We start from the raw sequence: 21,106 nt of genomic DNA, 5'->3' as shown, positions 1-21,106 counted from the left end.
TGGCTTCTGGTTCCTGATAAGAGTGAGGACCTGGAGTGCAGTGTGAGGAACAGATGGCTCAGTGAAGAACTGTGATCATCCACTGGAGACCCTGGAAACAGCCGTATCATTTAAATGGTGTGGGTTTGTGTGCAGGAGGGTTGGGAGGTAGCTAGGGGTGAATCCATGCGTAGTGAGTGTGAGTGTGTTTGTAAATGTGTGTTTTCCCCAAAAATTGTGGCCCTGCATGCCCAGCACAGCACAAGTGTCACTTTTTTTGAATTCCTGGCCTATGTAGTCATCTCACCTCAGCCTCCCAAGTCATGTCATTCTACTAATAGAAAGGAAGAGAAACTTCAGCACCACCATACTCTTTACATAAATGATCTCTTTCCTCCCTCACCACAGCTGTACCTAAAGGTATGTTCAATATCCCTACTCCTTAGATGGAGAGAGTGCAAAAAGGAGTGAACCCAGATTCTGACCTCCTGAATGGAGGAGGCAAAAGTGAACCCAGAAATGGGTCCCAATGTTGATGGTCTGTATTACTCAACTGTGTCATCACCCAGGCTTGGTGACAGGACCCCACACCAGGGAGCTCCAGCACCTGTGTGTGCCCCTGGAATTGTGTGGCCTATAAGCTGCCAAACTTTGCCCATCATCAAATGGGGCCCCAGTGGTCACATAACCGTGGGTGGCAAAAGGTACACGGAAGAACAGATGTTGGCTTCGACATTACTGTGAAATACACATAGAAAGCCCACAGGCTTCTGGCCAGTTCACAGATTCTGTGAAGTGTAAGGGATCATGTAGAACAGTGCAGGTCAACATCTGTCAGTGCTGGGCTCATTCCTCAGCACTTGGTCAAAGCAGGGAAGATGAGGAAGATATTGCATTGTATTTAATAACAGGACTACCTCAGGCCTTAGAAATGCTCCAATCCATGGCTGGGCATGGTGGTTCACACCTGTAATCCCAGCACTTTGGGAGGCCGAGGCAGTGGATCACCTGAGGTCAGGAGTTTGAGACCAGCCTGGCCAACATGGTGAAAGCCTGTCTCTACTAAAAATACAAAGATTAGCCAGCCATGGTGGCCCATACCTGTAATCCCAGCTACTTGGGAGACTGAGGCTGGAGAATCACTTGAACCTGGGAGGTGGAGGTTGCAGTGAGCCAAGATCGAGCCACTGCACACTCCAGCCTGGGTGACTGAGTGAGACTCTGTCTCAGAAAAATAAAGAAATAAATAAAAAGAGATGCTCCAATCCATAGCAGACAGACAAGGGCCAGTGCCACATCAGAACTCAGGACAACATTATTATCAGCCTGGTGCCCATCACCCTCACTGGAGACCTCCTGCACAGCTAGGTGAGTGAGGCTCAGCACTCACCAGGTACTGATCCCTGTGATGGACTGTCCCACTGTCGGGGGCTGGGGTGAGCATCAGCAGCCACTGACTCAGTGGACGCACACACAGTGTAAAGAAACGGAAGACATGGGCTGGGTGCGGCAGCTCATGCCTGTCATCCCAGCACTTTGGGAGATCGAGGTGGGTGGATTGCCCGAGGTGGGTGGATTGCCTGAGGTTAGGAGTTCAAGACCAGCCTGGCCAACCTGGTGAAACCCTGTCTCTTCTGAAAATACAAAAATTAGCTGGGTGTAGCGATGGATGCCTGTAATCCCAGCGACTCAGGAGGCTGAGGCAGAGGAATCACTTGAACCCAGGAGGCAGAGGTTGCAGTGAACCGAGATCGAGCCATTGCACTCCAGCCTGAATGACGGAGCGAGACTCCGCCTCAAAAAAAAGAAAAACAAAGAGAAGAGGATAAATATCACAATGTTAGTACTCGTATCTCTGAGACCCATTCCGAGTAGGAGTGAGCAGGATCTGGCCTTCCTGTCTGCCGAGAGCATGGTGTGGACATCATCCTGAATGCCTCAAGAATGGAGTTTCATCACTTTCTCTTGTCTTCTCCATGTCTTTGTGTGATGATGGCAGTGACACCAGCAGAAGTTGGTGAGGAGCCAGAACAGGAATCAGGTCCCCACTTCTCTGACACAGAGCAGACAGGGCACAAGTCAGCAGGGATAGCCTTCAGGGTCAGGACAGACACAGACAGGTCCCAGACCTGATCTTCCTAGGGCTGGGACAGAAGAGTTTTCTTTTTCACCTCTTCTGGGAGTCACTTGAGGAATGGTCCTTGAGGAGATACTGTTGGCCAAGGGTTGTCTGGCCCGGGGGCGGGGGTGTGTGTGTGTGTGTGTGTGTGTGTGTGTGTGTGTTTTGAGATGGAGTCTCTGTTGCCCAGGCTGGAGTGCGGTGGTGCGATCTCAGCTCACTGCAACGTCTACCTCCCAAGTTCAAGTGATTCTCCTGCCTCAGCCTGCCGAGTAGCTGGAATTACAGACATGTGCCACTATGCCAAGCTAATTTTTGTGTTTGTAGCAGAGATGAGGTTTCTGCATGTTGGCCAGGCTGGTCTCAAACTTCTGACATCAGGTGATCTGCTCGCCTTGGCCTTCCAAAGCTCACAGGCATGAGCCACCGTGCCTGACTGAAATGTCTTTCAACTGGACAGACCCCTTAGCACTGGGCCTGTAGCTGCAGCACTCCCGAGTAGCAGGGGAGGTGGGGAGGGACACGAGTTCCAGTGCACCAGGAGCTCAGCAAAGGGATGGGGACTGATTCCAGAGTCCAGCTCATCCTTGCAACTCTTCTGTGGAATCCAGAACACATCAGTTTCCACTTATTTTATAGAAGGTTTGGAATCTTCAGTGTCAAACTCTGTGTTGTGTCTTCCCACAGGGTGGATAGAGGAACCCTGGCTATGGGTGTTTCCTGCCAGGGCAGTGACTGTGTCTTCCTCATTAGTCCTTACCCCAGAGCTCAGTCCTGGGGAGAACATGTTAGGCCCCATGGGCATTGTAGTGAACTCATCCCTGGGGTGAGTTCTAGGTCAGCCCTGGGCTGGGATCTAGCGCAGTTGTGGAAATGTTCCCTTCTCAATCTGTCCAGCCTGTTGAGCCCTACACCAACCCTGGAGCCTGCCCCAGCTTCTGAGTCAGGGTCCCTGGAGATGAGGTTGAGCTCCTGAGGACAATGAGGTGCCCCTACCCCTGGGCTCCTGCTGCTCTGATCCGGTCATAGACAGGGTGTGCAGGGCCACGGTCTTCCTGTGTGCACGCGTGCCCTCTGCTGGAATCCCTCTGGACATGGACGTTGTCCTCATTGTTGTCATATCCCCAGCCCCACACAGTGACTGGGCCTTGTGTAGATGCCCAGGAAGTAACCATAAATGTATGGTAGGAGCAGAGCTGCAAACCATTTTGCTAGAAAGCACCAGGGGAGGGGGTTCATGTCTTCCTCATGTCTGGATCTCCTGTGCCATCTAGTGCAGTTCTCAATCATACATGCGCCTCCTCATATTTAAATACATTTAAATATTTACAGTTAAAAGTTCAGGGCCTGGCGTGGTGTCTCACACTTGTAATTCTAGCACTTTTGGAGGCTGGGGTGGGTGGATCAGCTGAGGTCAGGAGTTCGAGACCAGTCTGGCCAACATGGTGAAACCCCATCTCTACTAAAAATGCAAAAATTAGCCATGTGTGGTGGCGCACGCTTGTAATCCCAGCTACGCAGGAGGCTGAGGCAGAAGAGTCGCCTAAACTCGGGAGGTGGAGGTTGCAGTGAGCTGAGATCATGCCATTGTACTCCAGCCTGGGCAGCAAGAGTGAACCTCCGTCTCAAAAAATTAAAAAAGAAAAAAGAACCTCATCACAACAGCCACCGTGCAATGGCCCAGCAGCTTTCTGTTCATGCAGCGGAGAGATTTCCATCCCCACAGAATGCTCTTTCACATCTGCTGTGAGCCTGGCTGAGGGGCCGATTGTTGAACTCTAACTCAAAGCGTGCACATCAAAGTGGGAATCTCAGGGCTGTGAGATTGGAGGCGAGACCTATAATGGGCCAGTAGAAGGAAAAAGTTGAAACATGGTTCCTTCAGTTCCTGTTTCTCACTTGAAGGCTGGCAAGTGTGAGCGATGCCTTTCTAGAGACCTCTGACTCCCCAGAGCCCAGGGAGAGTCTGACAACACCGAGGGAAGGGCAGAGTGATCTCGTGTAATCCAGTGTGGCCTCACCTGGAGTAGTAGGGTGGGCGAGTTGCTCTCTGGAATAACTTCTTGTGGAGTTTTTGTCTCTAAACATTGGCCAATGGACACTGTCCATGAGGGCAGCTGCAGTGAGGCAGATCTGCAGGTGGAGAATGATACTCTAGGAGGATCTCTGGGAGCAGTTGGGTGACACCTGTTGCTTTGGAACCTAAGAAAAGGGCAATGAAGTCAGAACCAAAGGAAATATGTGTAGAAGTCTGACTTGTTCCTTTTGTATTTTAATAAGCTAGAGATGAGGCAATTTGTGTCCATGGGCTTTGTGTGCTGTGTTTGTAACCATTTTTTTTTTCTTGCTCTGGTGTTTAATGGTTATCTTTCCAGAAGACCAGCTTTTCCTGTCTATGTCAGAGCAAATATCAAAGCCTTGGTCTTTGACTTGGGAATGCAGGAGTCTTATTAGGTCCAGGCACTGACTAAGATGCAAGGTATCTGGTGAGACTCCCTCATGCTCACCACTTGAACATAGTTGTTTCTCTGAGATGGTCTCAGAATCTTCAGTCCCACGCTCCATATGCCGCATCCAGCAAAGCTCCCTGAGGGACTCACAGTCTCCAACCACCAGGGCACTGACATTAACTGTGTCCTTTTAGGTCCCCCTGAGGACAGCCTGAGTTTAAAATCTCTACCACCAAGTGAGGAAGACAATGACGATGCCCAGATAAGACCCCCTTTCTTTGCCTTCTAAGGAAATGCAACTTTCCTGATGTGAGAAACAAACTCACCCATCCACACCCAAAGAATGGACTCAGAGGCCTGCAGAACAGAGAAAGTGAGACTTTTAATGATGGTCTTGCAAGATCGGGTGTCTGATGGGCAGACACACCCAGCACAGTTTCAGCAAGCAATTTATCCCCTAGTGTGCAGGTCCTTCCCCTAGTTCCTCATAGGCTGAGTACTATGGGGTCACAATCTTCCTGGGTATCACATATTGATTTTTCGGTAGGGGCTTTAGGTATTTTTTTTTTTTTATGGTTGTCTTACCGCATTTTGTTGAAGCCCACAATGCATTGCCATCCTAGTCAGCTCAGGGGCTCTTCCAGTATTTGACTTGTGACCTAAGTAGCTGAGCAGGCTGATAAGAACAGACAAAATGAGCTATTTTGCAGGCCAGAAAACTTTCAACTTAGACTAAACTTCTTTGTTAAAGTGAGGACAACTAAGCAGGGTGGAAGGGGGACCCCACAAGGCGGCATTGCCTATCCAACCAGGAGCCTAGTGTTTCTTCTGTCCTTTGCTGACCTAAACAGGTTCAAGGCACTTTGTTTTAAAAATGGACCACAGTATATATTATTTCCTTCACCTGATTTCTTTCCTTCTCAATTAATTTTGACATAAGAATATGATGAGGCGGCCGGGCGCGGTGGCTCAAGCCTGTAATCCCAGCACTTTGGGAGGCCGAGGCGGGCGGATCACAAGGTCAGGAGATCGAGACCACAGTGAAACCCCGTCTCTACTAAAAATACAAAAAATTAGCCGGGCGCGGTGGCGGGCGCCTGTAGTCCTAGCTACTCAGGAGGCTGAGGCAGGAGAATGGCGTGAACCCAGGAGGCGGAGCTTGCAGTGAGCCGAGATCGCGCCACTGCACTCCAGCCTGGGCAACAGCGTGAGACTCCGTCTCAAAAAAAAAAAAAAAAAAAGAATATGATGAGGCATATAATGTACAACATACACAACAGTCCTTCTTGGGGTGGAGTTCAGTGGGAACGTCTTCCCATCTAATACATGACACACTAGGATGTTTTTAAATGACAGCATCCATCATCAACTGTAATGCAGAGGGATTTTCCTCCACGCCAGTTTTGAATTAGGCATTGTGACTTTACCAATCTAAATCAACTTCAAAGAAATTCTGTGGGAAAAGCTCTTGTCTTTTCCCTATGCTAGGAGTGTATTGTCTTTGACATGGACTCAGCCACTGTTTCAAAAGTAGTTTTGTGAAGTCATCAAGAGACTAACAGATCTGTGGAAGGGGTGCAGCAGAATTGATCTGATCCTCATAGCATCTTCTTTTGTCTCGTTGCAGATTTTACCATCACGTGTGCAGGGTACGTACCTTGAACTAGCTCACTTTTTGAGAAACCTACTTGCTGGCTTTAATATATAGGTACCTTAATCTGGGTTCCTGTTAAAAATATTGGGGGTGTGGTGAGAGCAAATGATTTTACAAGTGTATAGGTATGAGCAGAGGGGCTGTAGAAATGTGTGTGAACCCAGAGGACCAGCCGGGAGATTTTGTGTGAGCCGATGTGTCTTCATCTGGAGTAGGAGAAGTGAGTGCACCTCTCAGTGACTTATCGTGATGTTGGTGGTTCTAAAGAGTGGATTCTGGAGAATCTCAGCAGGGAAGAGGATGCCTTTCCAGGTAGGCAACAAGACATCAGATGGGATCTAATAAAACAGCATTTCCAGGAACCTTCATGTTTTACCTGCTGCTTGGGAGGCTCAGGGATGGTGTAGAAAGAGAAAAAGGAAAAGTAAATATAAGCCACGCTTGTTATTTTCAGAGTTTAATGTCTTCATGGTGAGAAGTACTATGTTTATGGGCTTTTGAGTATCTTGTGTTTTTGATCATCTCTTCTTGTTTTATTATTGAAAGATTATTTTTCTGAGAACACCTGCTCTTTTCTGCCTGTGCCACTGCAAAATGTCAGAGCCTGTGGTTTGGGACACAGTTCTGTCACAGGCAGTTACTTAATCCTGGAGACAGAATTCGTCTGTGGTGTGCCCAGATGCATAGGAGAAGTGGATCCTCTCATAATGAACTGTTGGGTTTCATGGCAGCACATTCATTTGTCTGTCCTTGCTGTTTACCTCTGGTGTCAGGGCATCTCCCTGGGCATGGAGGACAGAATGAAAATTCACTCTAGGCTCACTGCAAAAGCTGGTGTCTTAGAAATGGAGAGAAGTACAACCTTGAGCACACTGTCAGCATTCCATTTCTTCATGTGAATGAGAATATGCAGTTTTACCATCATTTGTGGAAGAGGCTTTCCTTTCCCCATTGTGTATTCTTGGCACCTCTGTTGAAGATCAGCTGACTCTGTATGTGTGCATTTAATTATTGGCTTTCGATTCTATATCTGTGATACTTATGGGTGCTCCCACGCTAGAAGCATGCTGTCTGAATTTCTGTGTTTCTTGTAGATTTCAACCTCATGAATGTGCGTCTTCCAACACTATTCTTTTTCAGTGCTACCATGGTTATTTGAGGCATATAAAAATTCATTAACGTCTTAGGATTATCTTTTCCATTTCTGCACGAATGGCTGCTGCCAGTTTGATAGCAATTGTTGTGAGTCTGTAGATCATGTGTGTATTGTGTGTTAATCAGGTTTAGTCTTCCTATCCATGAATGCGGGAAGCCTTTCAACTTATTTGTGCATTCTTTACTTTCTAGAATCTTTATGTTGTCAGCTGATTAGTTAGATTTAACATGACTGATACAAATTTGTGATTTCTTTTTTTTTTTTTTGAGACAGTGTCTCACTCTGTCACCGTACTAGGGTGCAATGATGTGATCTCCACTCACTGCCACCTCCATGTCCCAGGTTCAAGTGATTCTCCTGCCTTATCCTCCCAAGTAGCGGAGACCACAGGTGCGTGCCACCACGTCCAGCTAATTTTTGTATTTTTATTAGAGACGTGATTTTACCATGTTGGCCGGGATGGTCTCGATCTCTTGACCTCATGATCCACCCACCTAGGCCTCCCAAAGCCTGGTATTACAGACATGAGCCACCGCGCCTCGCCAAATTTGTGATATCTTTTATCAATATTTTGTATGTGTGAATGATTAGGCATCAAATAAAAAATATTATATAAGCTAGTTAACCAAAAATCACCCCCGTACTCAAGGACATTTCTTCATGAATTTGTTCATTTCTATTGGTATACATTTCCTCATTTCAGTAGATCATGTATATTTGAACCTGGAAAGTTATCCTCATGGCAGAAAGTTTTCAGAGTCACATCTCTCAGCTTCACTGGTGTAGGTTGCGCAGGCTGTGTGAGCTTGGCCTGTTAGAATGAAGCCTGATCTTTAGGGAATCTCCTGAGGGAAAGTGACACAGAGCTGCTGAAGACCCTGATCAGAAGGAGCCAAAAGGTTGTGTGCACACACCATAGTTCCAGAAGAAGACTTATAAGGAAGAAATCATGACTGTTTTTAATTTTAGCATTTTAATACTTAATTTTTTTAATGACCTCTATGAAGAAGAAATTGTAATCAGTCTGGTGCGGTGGCTCATGCCTGTAATCCCAGCACTTTGGGAGGCCGAGGTGGGTGGATCACGAGGTCAGGAGATGGAGACCATCCTGGCTAACACAGTGAAACCCCGTCTCTACTAAAAATACAAAAAAACTAGCTGGGCGTGGTGGTGGGTGCCTGTAGTCCCAGCTACTCGGGATGCTGAGGTAGGAGAATGGCATAAACCTGGGAGGCAGATCTTGCAGTGAGCCAAGGTCACACCACTGCACTCTAGCCTGGGGTACAAAGTGACATTCCATCTCAGAAAAAAAAAAAAAAAAAAAGTGTGATCAAGAGAATAGAGTAATTTGGGTAAAATTGAATCCATTTCACCAATAAATTAAGTAATCCTTTAAAACAGATGCTAAATGTGGTACCAGCATAATTGGGTACTAGTGTACTTACACGGTCTTGAATACGTTAAGAAAATGCTGTTTGTTTTGTAGAGTTTCAAAACATTTGAGAGGGAGGAAGGCACTCTTTCATTGACCCTTAGTGTGTGCTTTAGTTCCATTTTGGATTGACTGTTTTGTGTTGCTGCATGATGCCTCTAGTACAAGGCCAAGGCCTCCATGTCTCATGTCTTTCCTGATCCCCTCGTCTGCCATCCCTCTTCCACTCAGGGGAATAGCCCAGGATCAACGCAGTCCAGGCTTGTTAATCAACCACCTCCATACACCACATCCAGCAGAGCTCCCTGAGTGACTCACAGTCACAAACACCCAGGGCACTGATCTTTCCTCTGTGTCCTTCCAGGTTCTTCTGAGGACAACTTGAGTTTATTAAGCCTACCACGAAGTGAAGGTGATGATTTGGATGATGATGATGATGCCCAGGTAAGACCACCCTTCTTTAACTTCTAAGGAAATGTTGGTTTTCTGATGTGAGAAACAAACTCACCAGTCCAAACCCAAAGAATGGACTCAGGGAGCTGAAAAATAGAAGAAGTGAGATTTTCTTTCCTTTTTTTTTTTTTTTTTTAAGACAGAGTCTCACTCAATTGGCCAGGCTGGAGTGCAGTGGTGCAGTCTGGACTCCATCTCCTGGGCTCAATGAATTCTCCTGCCTCAGCCTCCTGAGTAGCTGGGATTACAGGCATGTGTCTCCATGCCCAGCTAATTTTTGTACTCTTAGTAGAGACGGTGTTTCAGCATGTTGGCCAGGCTGGTGTCGAACTCCTGACCTCAGGTAATCCACCCACCTCGGCCTCCCAAAGTGCTGGGATTACAGGCGTGAGCCACCCCGCCTGGCTGAAAGTGAGACTTTTATTGATAGTGTTGCAAGATCCGGTGTCTGATGGGCAGACACACCCAGCACGGTTTCCACGAGCAATTTATCCCCTAGTGTGCAGGTCCCTCCCCTGGTTCCTCGTAGGCTGAGTACTGTGGAGTCACAGTCTTCCCAGGTGTTGCCTATTGATTTTGGGGGAGGAGGTTTTAGGTATTTTTCTAGGGTTGTCTTACTGCATTTTGTTACAGCCCACAATGCATTGCCATCCTAGTCAGCTCAGGGGCTCTTTAGGTGTTTGCCTTATGACCTAAGTAGCTGGGCAGGCTGATAAGAACAGACAAAATGAGCGATTTTCCAGGCCAGTAAACTTTCATCTTAGACTAATCTTCTTTGGTTGAAGTGAGGGCAACTAAGTGGAGAATGGGGGTCCAACAAGCAGGCATTGCCCATCCAAGCGGGAGCCTAGTATATCCTATTTCTTTTGTCCTTTGCTGACCTGAACTGGTTCAAGGCACTTTGTGTTAAAAATGGACAACCGTATACATTATTTCCTTCACCTGATTTCATTCGTTCTCAATTAATTTTGGTATTAAAATATGACAAGGCACATTATGTACAACATACACAATTCTCTTTGTGAGGGTGGAGTTCGGTCTGAGTTTCTTTTCATCTCATACATGACACACTAGGGTGGTTTTGAGGACAGCGTCCATCACCAGCTGTAATGCAGAGGCGTTTTCCTCCACACCAGTTTTTCTCCTTGGATGAGGCCTTGTGCATTTACCAACCTAAATCAACTTCAAAGAAATTCTGTGGGAAAAGCTCTTGTCTTTTCCACAGGTGTCCTCTATGCTAGAATGTTTGGCCTTTGACCTTGACTCACCAGTGTTTCACAAGTAGTTTTGTGAAGTCATCAGGAGACTAACAGATCTGTGTAAGGGGTGCAGCAGAATTGATCTGATCCTCATGGCATCTTCTTTTGTCTCATTGCAGATTTTACCATTGCCTGACCAGGGTACGTACCTTGAACTAACTCACTTTCTGAGAAACAAACTTGCTGGCTTTAATATATAGAAACCTTAATCTGGGTTCCTGTTAAAAAATGTTGGGAGTCTGGTGAGAGCAAATGATTTTACAAGTGTATAGGTATGAGCAGAGGGGCTGTAGAAATGTGTGTGAACCCAAAGGACCAACCAGGAGATTTTGTGTGAGCCAGTGTGTCTTCACCTGGAGTAGGAGAACTGAGTGCATCTCTCAGTGACTTACCGTGATGTTGGTGGTTCTAAAGAGTGGATTCTGGAGAATCTCAGCAGGGAAGAGGATGCCTTTCCAGGTAGGCAACAAGACATCAGATGGGATCTAATAAAACAGCATTTCCAGGAACCTTCATGTTATACCTGCTGCTTAGGAGGCTCAGGGATGGTGTAGAAAAGAGAAAAAGAAAAAGTAGACATAAGCCGCGTTAGTTATTTTCAGAGTTTAACGTCATCATGGTGAGGAGTACTATGTTTATGGGCTTTTGAGTATCTTGTGTTTTTCATCATCTCTTCTTATTTTATTATTGAAAGATTATTTTTCTGAGAACACCTGCTCTTTTCTGCCTGTGCCACTGCAAAATATCAGAGCCTTTGGTTTGGGACACAGTTCTGTCACAGGCAGTTACTTAATCCTGGAGACAGAATTGTTCTGCGGTGTGCCCAGATGCATAGGAGAAGTGGATCCTCACCTTATGAACTGTTGGGTTTCATGGCAGCACATTCATTTGTCTGTCCTTGCTGTTTACCTCTGGTGTCAGGGCATCTCCCTGGGCATGGAGGACAGAATGTAAATTCACTCTGGGCTCACTGCAAAAGCTGGTGTCTTGGAAATGGAGGGAGAAGCACAACCTTGAGCACACTGTCAGCATTCCATTTCTTCATGTGAATGAGAATATGCAGTTTTACCATCATTTGTGGAAGAGGCTTTCCTTTCCCCATTGTGTATTCTTGGCACCTCTGTTGAAGATCAGCTGACTCTGTATGTGTGCATTTAATTCTTAGCTTTCGATTCTATATCTGTGATACTTATGGGTGCCCCCACGCTAGAAGCATGCTGTCTGAATTTCTGTGTTTTTTGTAGATTTCAACCTCATGAATGTGCGTCTTCCAACACTATTCTTTTTCAATGTTACCATGGTTATTTGAGGCATATAAAAATTCATTAACGTCTTAGGATTATCTTTTCCATTTCTGCACGGATGGCTGCTGCCAGTTTGATAGCAATTGTTGTGAGTCTGTAGATCATGTGTGCATTGTGTGTTAATCAGGTTTAGTCTTCCTATCCATGAATACGGGAAGCCTTTCAACTTATTTGTGCATTCTTTACTTTCTAGAACCTTTATGTTGTCAGCTGATTAGTTAGATTTAACATGACTGATATAAATCTGTGATTTCTTTTTTTTTTTGAGACAGTGTCTCACTCTGTCACCATACTGGGGTGCAATGATGAGATCTCCACTCACTGTCACCTCCACTCCCAGGTTCAAGTGATTCTCCTGCCTTATTCTCCCAAGTAGCAGAGACCACAGGTGCGTGCCGCCACGTCCAGCTAATTTTTGTATTTTTATTAGAGACGTGATTTTACCATGTTGGCCGGGATGGTCTCGATCTCTTGACCTTATGATCCACCCACCTAGGCCTCCCAAAGCCTGGGATTACAGGCATTAGCCACCGCACCTGGCCAAATTTGTGATATCTTTTATCAATATTTTGTATGTGTGAATGATTAGGCATCAAATAAAAAATATTATATAAGCTAGTTAACCAAAAATCACCTCCGTACTCAAGGACATTTCTTCATGAATTTGTTCATTTCTATTGGTATACATTTCCTCGTTTCAGTAGATCATGTATATTTGAACCTGGAAAGTTATCCTCATGGCAGAAAGTTTTCAGAGTCACATCTCTCAGCTTCACTGGTGTAGGTTGCGCAGGCTGTGTGAGCTTGGCCTGTTAGAATGAAGCCTGATCTTTAGGGAATCTCCTGAGGGAAAGTGACACAGAGCTGCTGAAGACCCTGATCAGAAGGAGCCAAAAGGTTGTGTGCACACACCATAGTTCCAGAAGAAGACTTATAAGGAAGAAATCATGACTGTTTTTAATTTTAGCATTTTAATACTTAATTTTTTTAATGACCTCTATGAAGAAGAAATTGTGATCAGTCTGGTGTGGTGGCTCATGCCTGTAATCCCAGCACTTTGGGAGGCCGAGGTGGGTGGATCACGAGGTCAGGAGATGGAGACCATCCTGGCTAACACAGTGAAACCCCGTCTCTACTAAAAATACAAAAAAACTAGCTGGGCGTGGTGGTGGGTGCCTGTAGTCCCACCTACTCGGGATGCTGAGGTAGGAGAATGGCATAAACCTGGGAGGCGGATCTTGCAGTGAGCCAAGATCACACCACTGCACTCTAGCCTGGGGTACAAAGTGACATTCCATCTCAGAAAAAAAAAAAAGTGTGATCAATGGAATAGAGTAATTTGAGTAAAATTGAATCCATTTCACCAATAAATTAAGTAATCCTTTAAAACAGATGCTAGATGTGGTACCAGCATAATTGGGTACTAGTGTACTTACACGGTCTTGAATACGTTAAGAAAATGCTGTTTGTTTTGTAGAGTTTCAAGACATTTGAGAGGGAAGAAGGCACTCTTCCATTGACCCTTAGTTGTGGTTTAGTTCCATTTTGGATTGACTGTTTTGTGTTGCTGCATGATGCCTCTAGTACAAGGCCAAGGCCTCCATGTCTCATGTCTTTCCTGATCCCCTCGTCTGCCATCCCTCTTCCACTCAGGGGAATAGCCCAGCATCAACGCAGTCCAGGCTTGTTAATCAACCACCTCCATACACCACATCCAGCAGAGCTCCCTGAGTGACTCACAGTCACAAACACCCAGGGCACTGATCTTTCCTCTGTGTCCTTCCAGGTTCTTCTGAGGACAACTTGAGTTTATTAAGCCTACCACGAAGTGAAGATGATTATTTGGATGATGATGATGATGCCCAGGTAAGACCACCCTTCTTTAACTTCTAAGGAAATGTTGGTTTTCTGATGTGAGAAACAAACTCACCAGTCCAAACCCAAAGAATGGACTCAGGGAGCTGAAAAATAGAAGAAGTGAGATTTTCTTTCTTTTTTTTTTTTTTTAAAGACAGAGTCTCACTCAATTGGCCAGGCTGGAGTGCAGTGGTGCAGTCTGGACTCCATCTCCTGGGCTCAATGAATTCTCCTGCCTCAGCCTCCTGAGTAGCTGGGATTACAGGCATGTGTCCCCATGCCCAGCTAATTTTTGTATTCTTAGTAGAGACGGTGTTTCAGCATGTTGGCCAGGCTGGTCTCGAACTCCTGACCTCAGGTAATCCACCCACCTCGGCCTCCCAAAGTGCTGGGATTACAGGCGTGAGCCACCCCGCCTGGCTGAAAGTGAGACTTTTATTGATAGTGTTGCAAGATCCGGTGTCTGATGGGCAGACACACCCAGCACGGTTTCCACAAGCAATTTATCCCCTAGTGTGCAGGTCCCTCCCCTTGTTCCTCATAGGTTGAGTACTGTGGAGTCACAATCTTCCCAGGTGTTGCCTATTGATTTTTGGAGAGGGGGTTTTAGGTATTTTTCTAGGGTTGTCTTACTGCATTTTCTTGCAGCCCACAATGCATTGCCATCCTAGTCAGCTCAGGGACTCTTCAAGTATTTGCCTTATGACCTAAGTAGCTGGGCAGGCTGATAAGAACAGACAAAATGAGCCATTTTCTAGGCCAGTAAACTTTCATCTTAGACTAATCTTCTTTGGTTGAAGTGAGGGCAACTAAGTCGGGTGGAGGGGAGTCTAACAAGCAGGCATTGCCCATCCAAGTAGGAGCCTAGTATATCCTATTTCTTTTGTCCTTTGCTGACCTAAACTGGTTCAAGGCACTTTGTGTTAAAAATGGACAACCGTATACATTATTTCCTTCACCTGATTTCATTCGTTCTCAATTAATTTTGATATAAAAATATGACAAGGCACATTATGTACAACATACACAATTCTCTTTGTGAGGGTGGAGTTCGGTCTGAGTTTCTTTTCATCTCATACATGACACACTAGGGTGTTTTGAGGACAGCGTCCATCACCAGCTGTAATGCAGAGGCGTTTTCCTCCACACCAGTTTTTCTCCTTGGATGAGGCCTTGTGCATTTACCAACCTAAATCAACCTCAAAGAAATTCTGTGGGAAAAGCTCTTGTCTTTTCCACAGGTGTCCTCTATGCTAGAATGTTTGGCCTTTGACCTTGACTCACCAGTGTTTCACAAGTAGTTTTGTGAAGTCATCAGGAGACTAACAGATCTGTGTAAGGGGTGCAGCAGAATTGATCTGATCCTCATGGCATCTTCTTTTGTCTCATTGCAGATTTTACCATCACCTGTGCAGGGTACGTACCTTGAACTAACTCACTTTCTGAGAAACAAACTTGCTGGCTTTAATATATAGAAACCTTAATCTGGGTTTCTGTTAAAAAATGTTGGGAGTCTGGTGAGAGCAAATGATTTTACAAGTGTATAGGTATGAGCAGAGGGGCTGTAGAAATGTGTGTGAACCCAGAGGACCAACCAGGAGATTTTGTGTGAGCCAGTGTGTCTTCACCTGGAGTAGGAGAAGTGAGTGCAGCTCTCACTGACTTATCCTGATGTTGGTGGTTCTGAAGAGTGGATTCTGGAGAATCTCAGCAGGGAATAGGATGCCTTTCCAGGTAGGTAGGAAGATTTCAGGTGTGGTCTAATAAAACAGCATTTCCAGGAGCCTTCATGTTATACCTGCTGCTTGGGAGGCTGAGGGAGGGTGTAGAAAGAGAAAAAGAAAAAGCAAATATAAGTCAAGTTTGTTTTTTTTAGAGTTGAATTGTCATGATGGTGAGAAGTACTATGTTTATGGGCTTTTGAGTATCCTGTGTTTTCGATCATCTCTTCTTACTTTATTATTTAAAGATGATCTTTCTAAAACACCTGCTCTTTTCTGTCTCTGACACTGCAAAATCTCAAAGCCTTTGGTTTAGAACAGAGTTCTATAACAAGCAGTTACTTTATGCTGGAGACAAAATTCTTATGTGGAGTGCCCAGATGCATAGGAGAAATCAATCCGTATCTTATGAACGGTTAGGTTTCCTGGCAGCACACTCATTTGTCCGTTTTTCCTGCTTACGTCTGGTTTCAAGAGCTCTTCCTGGGTGTGGAGGACAGAATGAAAATTCACTCTGGGCTCACTGCAAAAGCTCCAGTGTCTTGGAAATGGAGGGAGAAGTACAACCTTGAGCACACTCTGCATTCTATTTCTTCATTTGAATGAGAATATGCAGTTTTACCATCATTTGTTGAAGAGGCTTTCCTTTCCCTCCATTATGTATTTTTGACACCTTTGTTGAAGATCAGTTTACTATACGTGTGTTCATTCAATTCTGGGCTCTCTATATCTGTGAAACTTATGAGTGCCCCTATGCTAGAACCATGGTGTCTGTATTTCTGTATTGTGTGTGTGTGTGTGTGTGTGGATTTCAATCTCATGAATATGCATCCTCTAACACTATTTTTTTAATGTCATCATGGTTACTTGAGGCACATAAAATTCATTAAAATAGTAGGATTATCTTTTCCATTTCTGCACAGATGGCTGTTACCAGTTTGATAGTAATTGTTGTGAGTCTGTAGATCATGTGTGTAGTATTGTGTGTTAATCAGGTTTGGTCTTCCTATCCATGAATACAAGATGCCTTTCCACTTATTTGTACCTTCTTTACTTCCTAGGATCTTCATGTTGACAGCTGATAAGTTAGATTTAACATGACCGGTAGAAATTTTTGATTTCTTATACCAATATTTTGTATGTCTGAATGAACAGGCATCAAATATATATATATATATTTGATGAGAGAGAGAGAGAGAGGGAGAGAGAGAGAGAGAGAGAGAGATGGAGGTTCACTCTTCTTGCCCAGGCTGGAGTGCAATGGCATGATCTCGACTCGCTGTAACCTCTGCCTCCCAGGTTCAAGCGATTCTCTTGCCTGAGACTCCTGAGTAGCTGGGATTACAGGTCCTCACCACCATGCCTAGCTAATTTTTTGTATTTTTAGTAGAGACGGGTTTTCACCATGTTGGCCAGGCTGGTCATGAACTCCTGACCTCAGGTCACCCACCCGCCTCAGCCTCCCAAAGTGCTGGGATTACAGGTGTGAGCCAGAGCGCTCGGCCAAAAAAATAATTTTTATGTAAGCTAGTTAACCAAAAATCACCCCATACTCATGAACATTTTTTCATGAATTTGTTCATTTCTATTGGTATACATTTCCTCATTTCAGTAGATAATGTGTATTTGAACCTTTAAACTTATCTTCGTGGCTTAAAGTGTTCAGAGTCATGTCTCTCAGCTTCACTGGTGTAGGTAGAGCAGGCTGTGTGAGCTTGGTCTGTTTGAATGAAGCTTGATTTTTAGGGAATCTCCCCAGGGAGAGTCACACAGGAGCTGCTTGAGCCCCTGATCACAGGGCCCCAAAAGGGTGTTTAGAAGTCGTTCCAGAAGAAGACTTACAAAGAGGAAATCATGACTATTTTTATTGTAACATTTTAATATTGAATTTTTAAATGATCTCTATGAAGAAGAATGTGTGATTAATAGAATAGAGTAATTTGGGTAAAATTCAGTCAATTTCACTAATAAAATAGGCTTTTAATCAAGTAATGAATCCTTTAAAACAGATGCTAAATGTGGTATCAGCATAATTAGATCCTAGTGTACTGACGTGGTCTTGAATACGTTAAGAAAATGCTGTTTGTTTCGTGGAGTTTCAAAACATTTGAGAGGGAGGAAGGCACTCTTCCATTGACCCTCAGTGTGCATTTTTGTTCCATTTTGGGTTGACTATTTTGTGTTGCTGCCTGATACCTCCAGTGCAAGGCCAAGGCCTCCATGTCTCATGTCTTTCCAGCTCCCCTTCTCTGCCATCCCTCTTCCCCTCAGGGGAATAGCCCAACATCAACTCAGTCCATGCTTATTAATCAGCCACCTCCATACAACAATTCTGGCAAAGCCTCGTGAGTGACTCAGTCACTAACCACTGGTGCACTGATCTTTCCTCTGTGTCCTTCCAGCTCGTCCTGAGGACGACCTGTTTTTAAGATGCTCACCGCAACATAAAGATGAAGATGATAATGATGATGGTGATGTCCAGGTAAGATCCCCCTTTTTTGTCTTCTACAGCAATGTTGCTTTCCTGATTCTTTACTTCTCAATTAATTTTGATTTGAAAACCTGGCAATGCACATTATGTACACTGTACACTATTGTCTTTGTGGGGCTGGAATTCAGTAAGTGTGTCTTCCCAACTTCTACATGATCCACTTTGCTGCTTCTAAATGACAACATCCAGTATCAACTGGAATACTGAGGCATTTTCCACAATACCAGTTTTCCTCCTTGGATTAAGCATTGTACATTTGCATATAAAATTAAATTTAAAGGTAAATTCTGTGAATAGAAGTCTTGTTTTTCTATAGCTATCTTCTGTGCTAGTCTTTGGGGATTTTGACCTATGGCTCAATCACTGTACTGCCTTCTGGTTTTTTTATCGTTGTCCAGAGAATAACAGATCTATGTCAAGTGCACAGCAGAATCTGATTCTCATGTTTTCTTTTATATAATTGCAGATAACAGCTTGGAATGAAAATGGTATGTACCATGAAATAACTCACTTATAGAGGGAAAAACTTGCTAGCTTCAGTGTATAGAAACCTGATTCTGGGTTCCTGCTGGGAAAGAGGCTTGGGGTTCTCGTGAAAGTGATTTTGCCGGTATAGAACTCTGGCCCGAGAAGCTGTAGGAAGGTTTGTCAACCCAGAAGAAAGATGAGGGGATCATGTATGAAGCAGCGGGGGGTGGGAGAATAGCCCATCAATCAGCTTCAGCTAAAGTAGGAGGAGCGGGTGAGTCACTCTCTCTAATGACTTATCCTGGTGTTTTTCTTTCTAAAGACTTGACGCTGGAGAGCATAAGTGATGAGGAGACTTATCCAGGTAGGGAACTACGTGCCAGGAAAAACCCAATGGGAAAAGGTTCCCAGGAGCCTCAGGTTATCCCTGCTGCTTGTGAGGAGGGGCTGAAGGAGGGGGTATGAAACCAGAAAGAAAATGGAAATATGTGTGAGGTCTGGCTTGTTGTTCTCAGAGTTTCTTGGCATCATGGTAAGAACTGTCTCTATAGGCTATGGGGGTGCCGCGTTCATGAGAGATTCTCTTTGCAGTCCACCTGCTCTTTTCTGCCTGTGTAACATCAGATCCTTTGGTTTGGATTAGTCAGCACTCCTAGGGATTGTACACAAGGGGTGTAGGCTTAAGCACTGGGTGTCATCTGTGATGAAGGGAATCTGGGGGACACAGCTCTCTCAAAGGCATTTCCTGGAACCTAGAGACACAGTTCTTCTGCTGTGTGCCAAGGAGAAATCGAGAATCACCTCTGAACTTTCAGGACTTGTTAGTGCACATTCATGTTTCTGTCCTCGCTGTGAGCTCCTGGTTTAAAGGGATCTCCCGGGGTGGATGGTGGACTGAATATTCACTCTGGGCTCACTGGTAAAACTCCAGTCTCCTTTGAATGGGGAAAAGTTTGACCCTGAGCACATTTCCAACCTCCACTTCCCAATCCAGTCACAGATTCTGAGATAAGGCTTCTTTCTCCCCAGTTCTCTAATTTTTGGGTAAGCCAAGAGTTCCTTCCCACAAAAGATAGTATCACATTATTTCCTGTTTTCAAAGATTTGGCTTTGGTTTTGTTCTCTGAGTTGATATTCATCACTGAAGTTCTACACTTTTTCTTTTTCTTTCTTTCTTTTCTTTTTTTTTTTTTTTTGAGCCGGAGTCTCGCTCTGTCCCCTAGGCTGGAGTGCAGTGGCTTGCTTACTGCAAGCTCTGCCTCCCGGGTTCACGCCATTCTCCTTCCTTAGCCTCCTGAGTAGCTGGGAGTACAGGCACCCGCCACCATGCTTCGCTAATTTTTTGTATTTTTGGTAGAGAAGGAGTTTCACCATGTTGGCCAGCCTGGTCACGAACTCCTGACCTCAGGCAATCGGCCCGCCTCAGCCTCCCAAAGTGCTCGGATTATAGGCATGAGCCACTGTGCCTGGCCAGAGTTATTTTTAATATAATTGTGTCTATCTCAAGTAATGGTGCTTTGAGTATTTTTGTCAATGGTTTTGGAATAACACCACCACTCACTTCTGTGGAGTAGACTGTTGGAAGGGGGCTTATCTTTCATTGTCATAAATAATGCCAAAATTTTTTCCAAAATGATGACACCAATTCATGCTCCTCTAACAGTATATATGAGTAGCCATTTCTCCAAATCCTCGTGGACTCTTCGTTTTATCTCTTTCTAAAAATTCCATCACTGTGGTTAGTCTTTCATTTGTATAACATATTACTTAAAATCTTTACCAAAAAGAAATGTTGTTTGACTCTAATGATGCAGTGCAGTAGGTTTGTTTACACCGCCTCACCACAGACACGTAAGTAACGCACTGCGCCGACATTCCAACAGTTACAACTTTACTAGGCAAAGGGAAATTTTCAGCTTTGTTATAATCTTATGGGAGCACTGTCATACATGTGGTCTGTCATTGACCAAAATGTCATTCTGCCACATATGACTGTAGTTGATAAGCAGGTGCTTAAGTTATAAGAATGAACATAATAACAGATATAAATTGAGTATCAGATACTATATGGGCACTTCTCTATGTTGCCTCCTTCAAGTGTCACAATCACTTTGAGACAGAATTAGTTTTGTTATAGTCATTATACAGATGAGGAATGTGAGTCTCAGCTAAGTAAATTACTCAGGAGACACACCAAGAGCGGGATCTCTTTAACACCAAAGGCTAATCTAGAAACTAACATGCTACACCGCCTGTAGTGGCAAAGTAGACTTACCATAAAATGAAACGTGCTTCCACAGCTGGGTGTGTGAGCTTAGTGAGGCTGGCGTTACCCATTGCTCCATGGCTCAGAAATTGGTCTTGCTGAAACTCGGATGGAGAAGCTCTTGGCTCAGGGAGTGAAAAGTTACAGGTTGTATGAGTGCAATTGAAGGATTATGCTTCCATAGAGCATGTGGTTGTTCTTATGGAATGAGAACAGAGACAATCAAAGAGAATCACCCAGAGCAAGACTCCATCTCAGAAAAAAAAATGCCCATCGAATAGTTAAAAATTAGATGCAGTTAACCAAACTGGGTCTTACTGTGTAAAAAAAAAATGTGCTTTTAGACAGTGATAGAAAAGAAGAAAAAATAGTTGATGTGTTCTATGTGGGACTGTGGAATAAACTGCTTTTAAATAGAATTTTGTATGAAGTTCTTTAGGCAATAAGTAAAAATGGAAGGGAAACCTGATGGCAGAGAGCAGCCAGGACCAGAGTTG

The 21,106-nt window shown here is 44.6% G+C and overlaps 1 protein-coding gene across 1 annotated transcript in view; it reads left to right on the top strand.

Annotated features, from left to right (window-relative positions):
- Positions 1-21,106, top strand: part of LOC106995786 (uncharacterized) — a 30,976-nt gene that overhangs the window by 7,222 nt on the left and 2,648 nt on the right. Inside the window, exons 5-11 of the mRNA XM_077950391.1 lie at positions 9,155-9,234; positions 10,622-10,643; positions 13,593-13,672; positions 15,058-15,079; positions 17,787-17,866; positions 18,342-18,363; positions 18,666-18,707. Coding sequence (XP_077806517.1) covers positions 9,155-9,234; positions 10,622-10,643; positions 13,593-13,672; positions 15,058-15,079; positions 17,787-17,866; positions 18,342-18,363; positions 18,666-18,707 — 348 coding nt within the window. The remainder of the gene's footprint in view (positions 1-9,154; positions 9,235-10,621; positions 10,644-13,592; positions 13,673-15,057; positions 15,080-17,786; positions 17,867-18,341; positions 18,364-18,665; positions 18,708-21,106) is intronic.

The sequence above is a fragment of the Macaca mulatta genome, chromosome 10, assembly GCF_049350105.2.
Source record: "Macaca mulatta isolate MMU2019108-1 chromosome 10, T2T-MMU8v2.0, whole genome shotgun sequence".
NCBI lineage: Eukaryota > Metazoa > Chordata > Mammalia > Primates > Cercopithecidae > Macaca > Macaca mulatta.
This window is presented reverse-complemented; position numbering and strand designations above follow the sequence as displayed.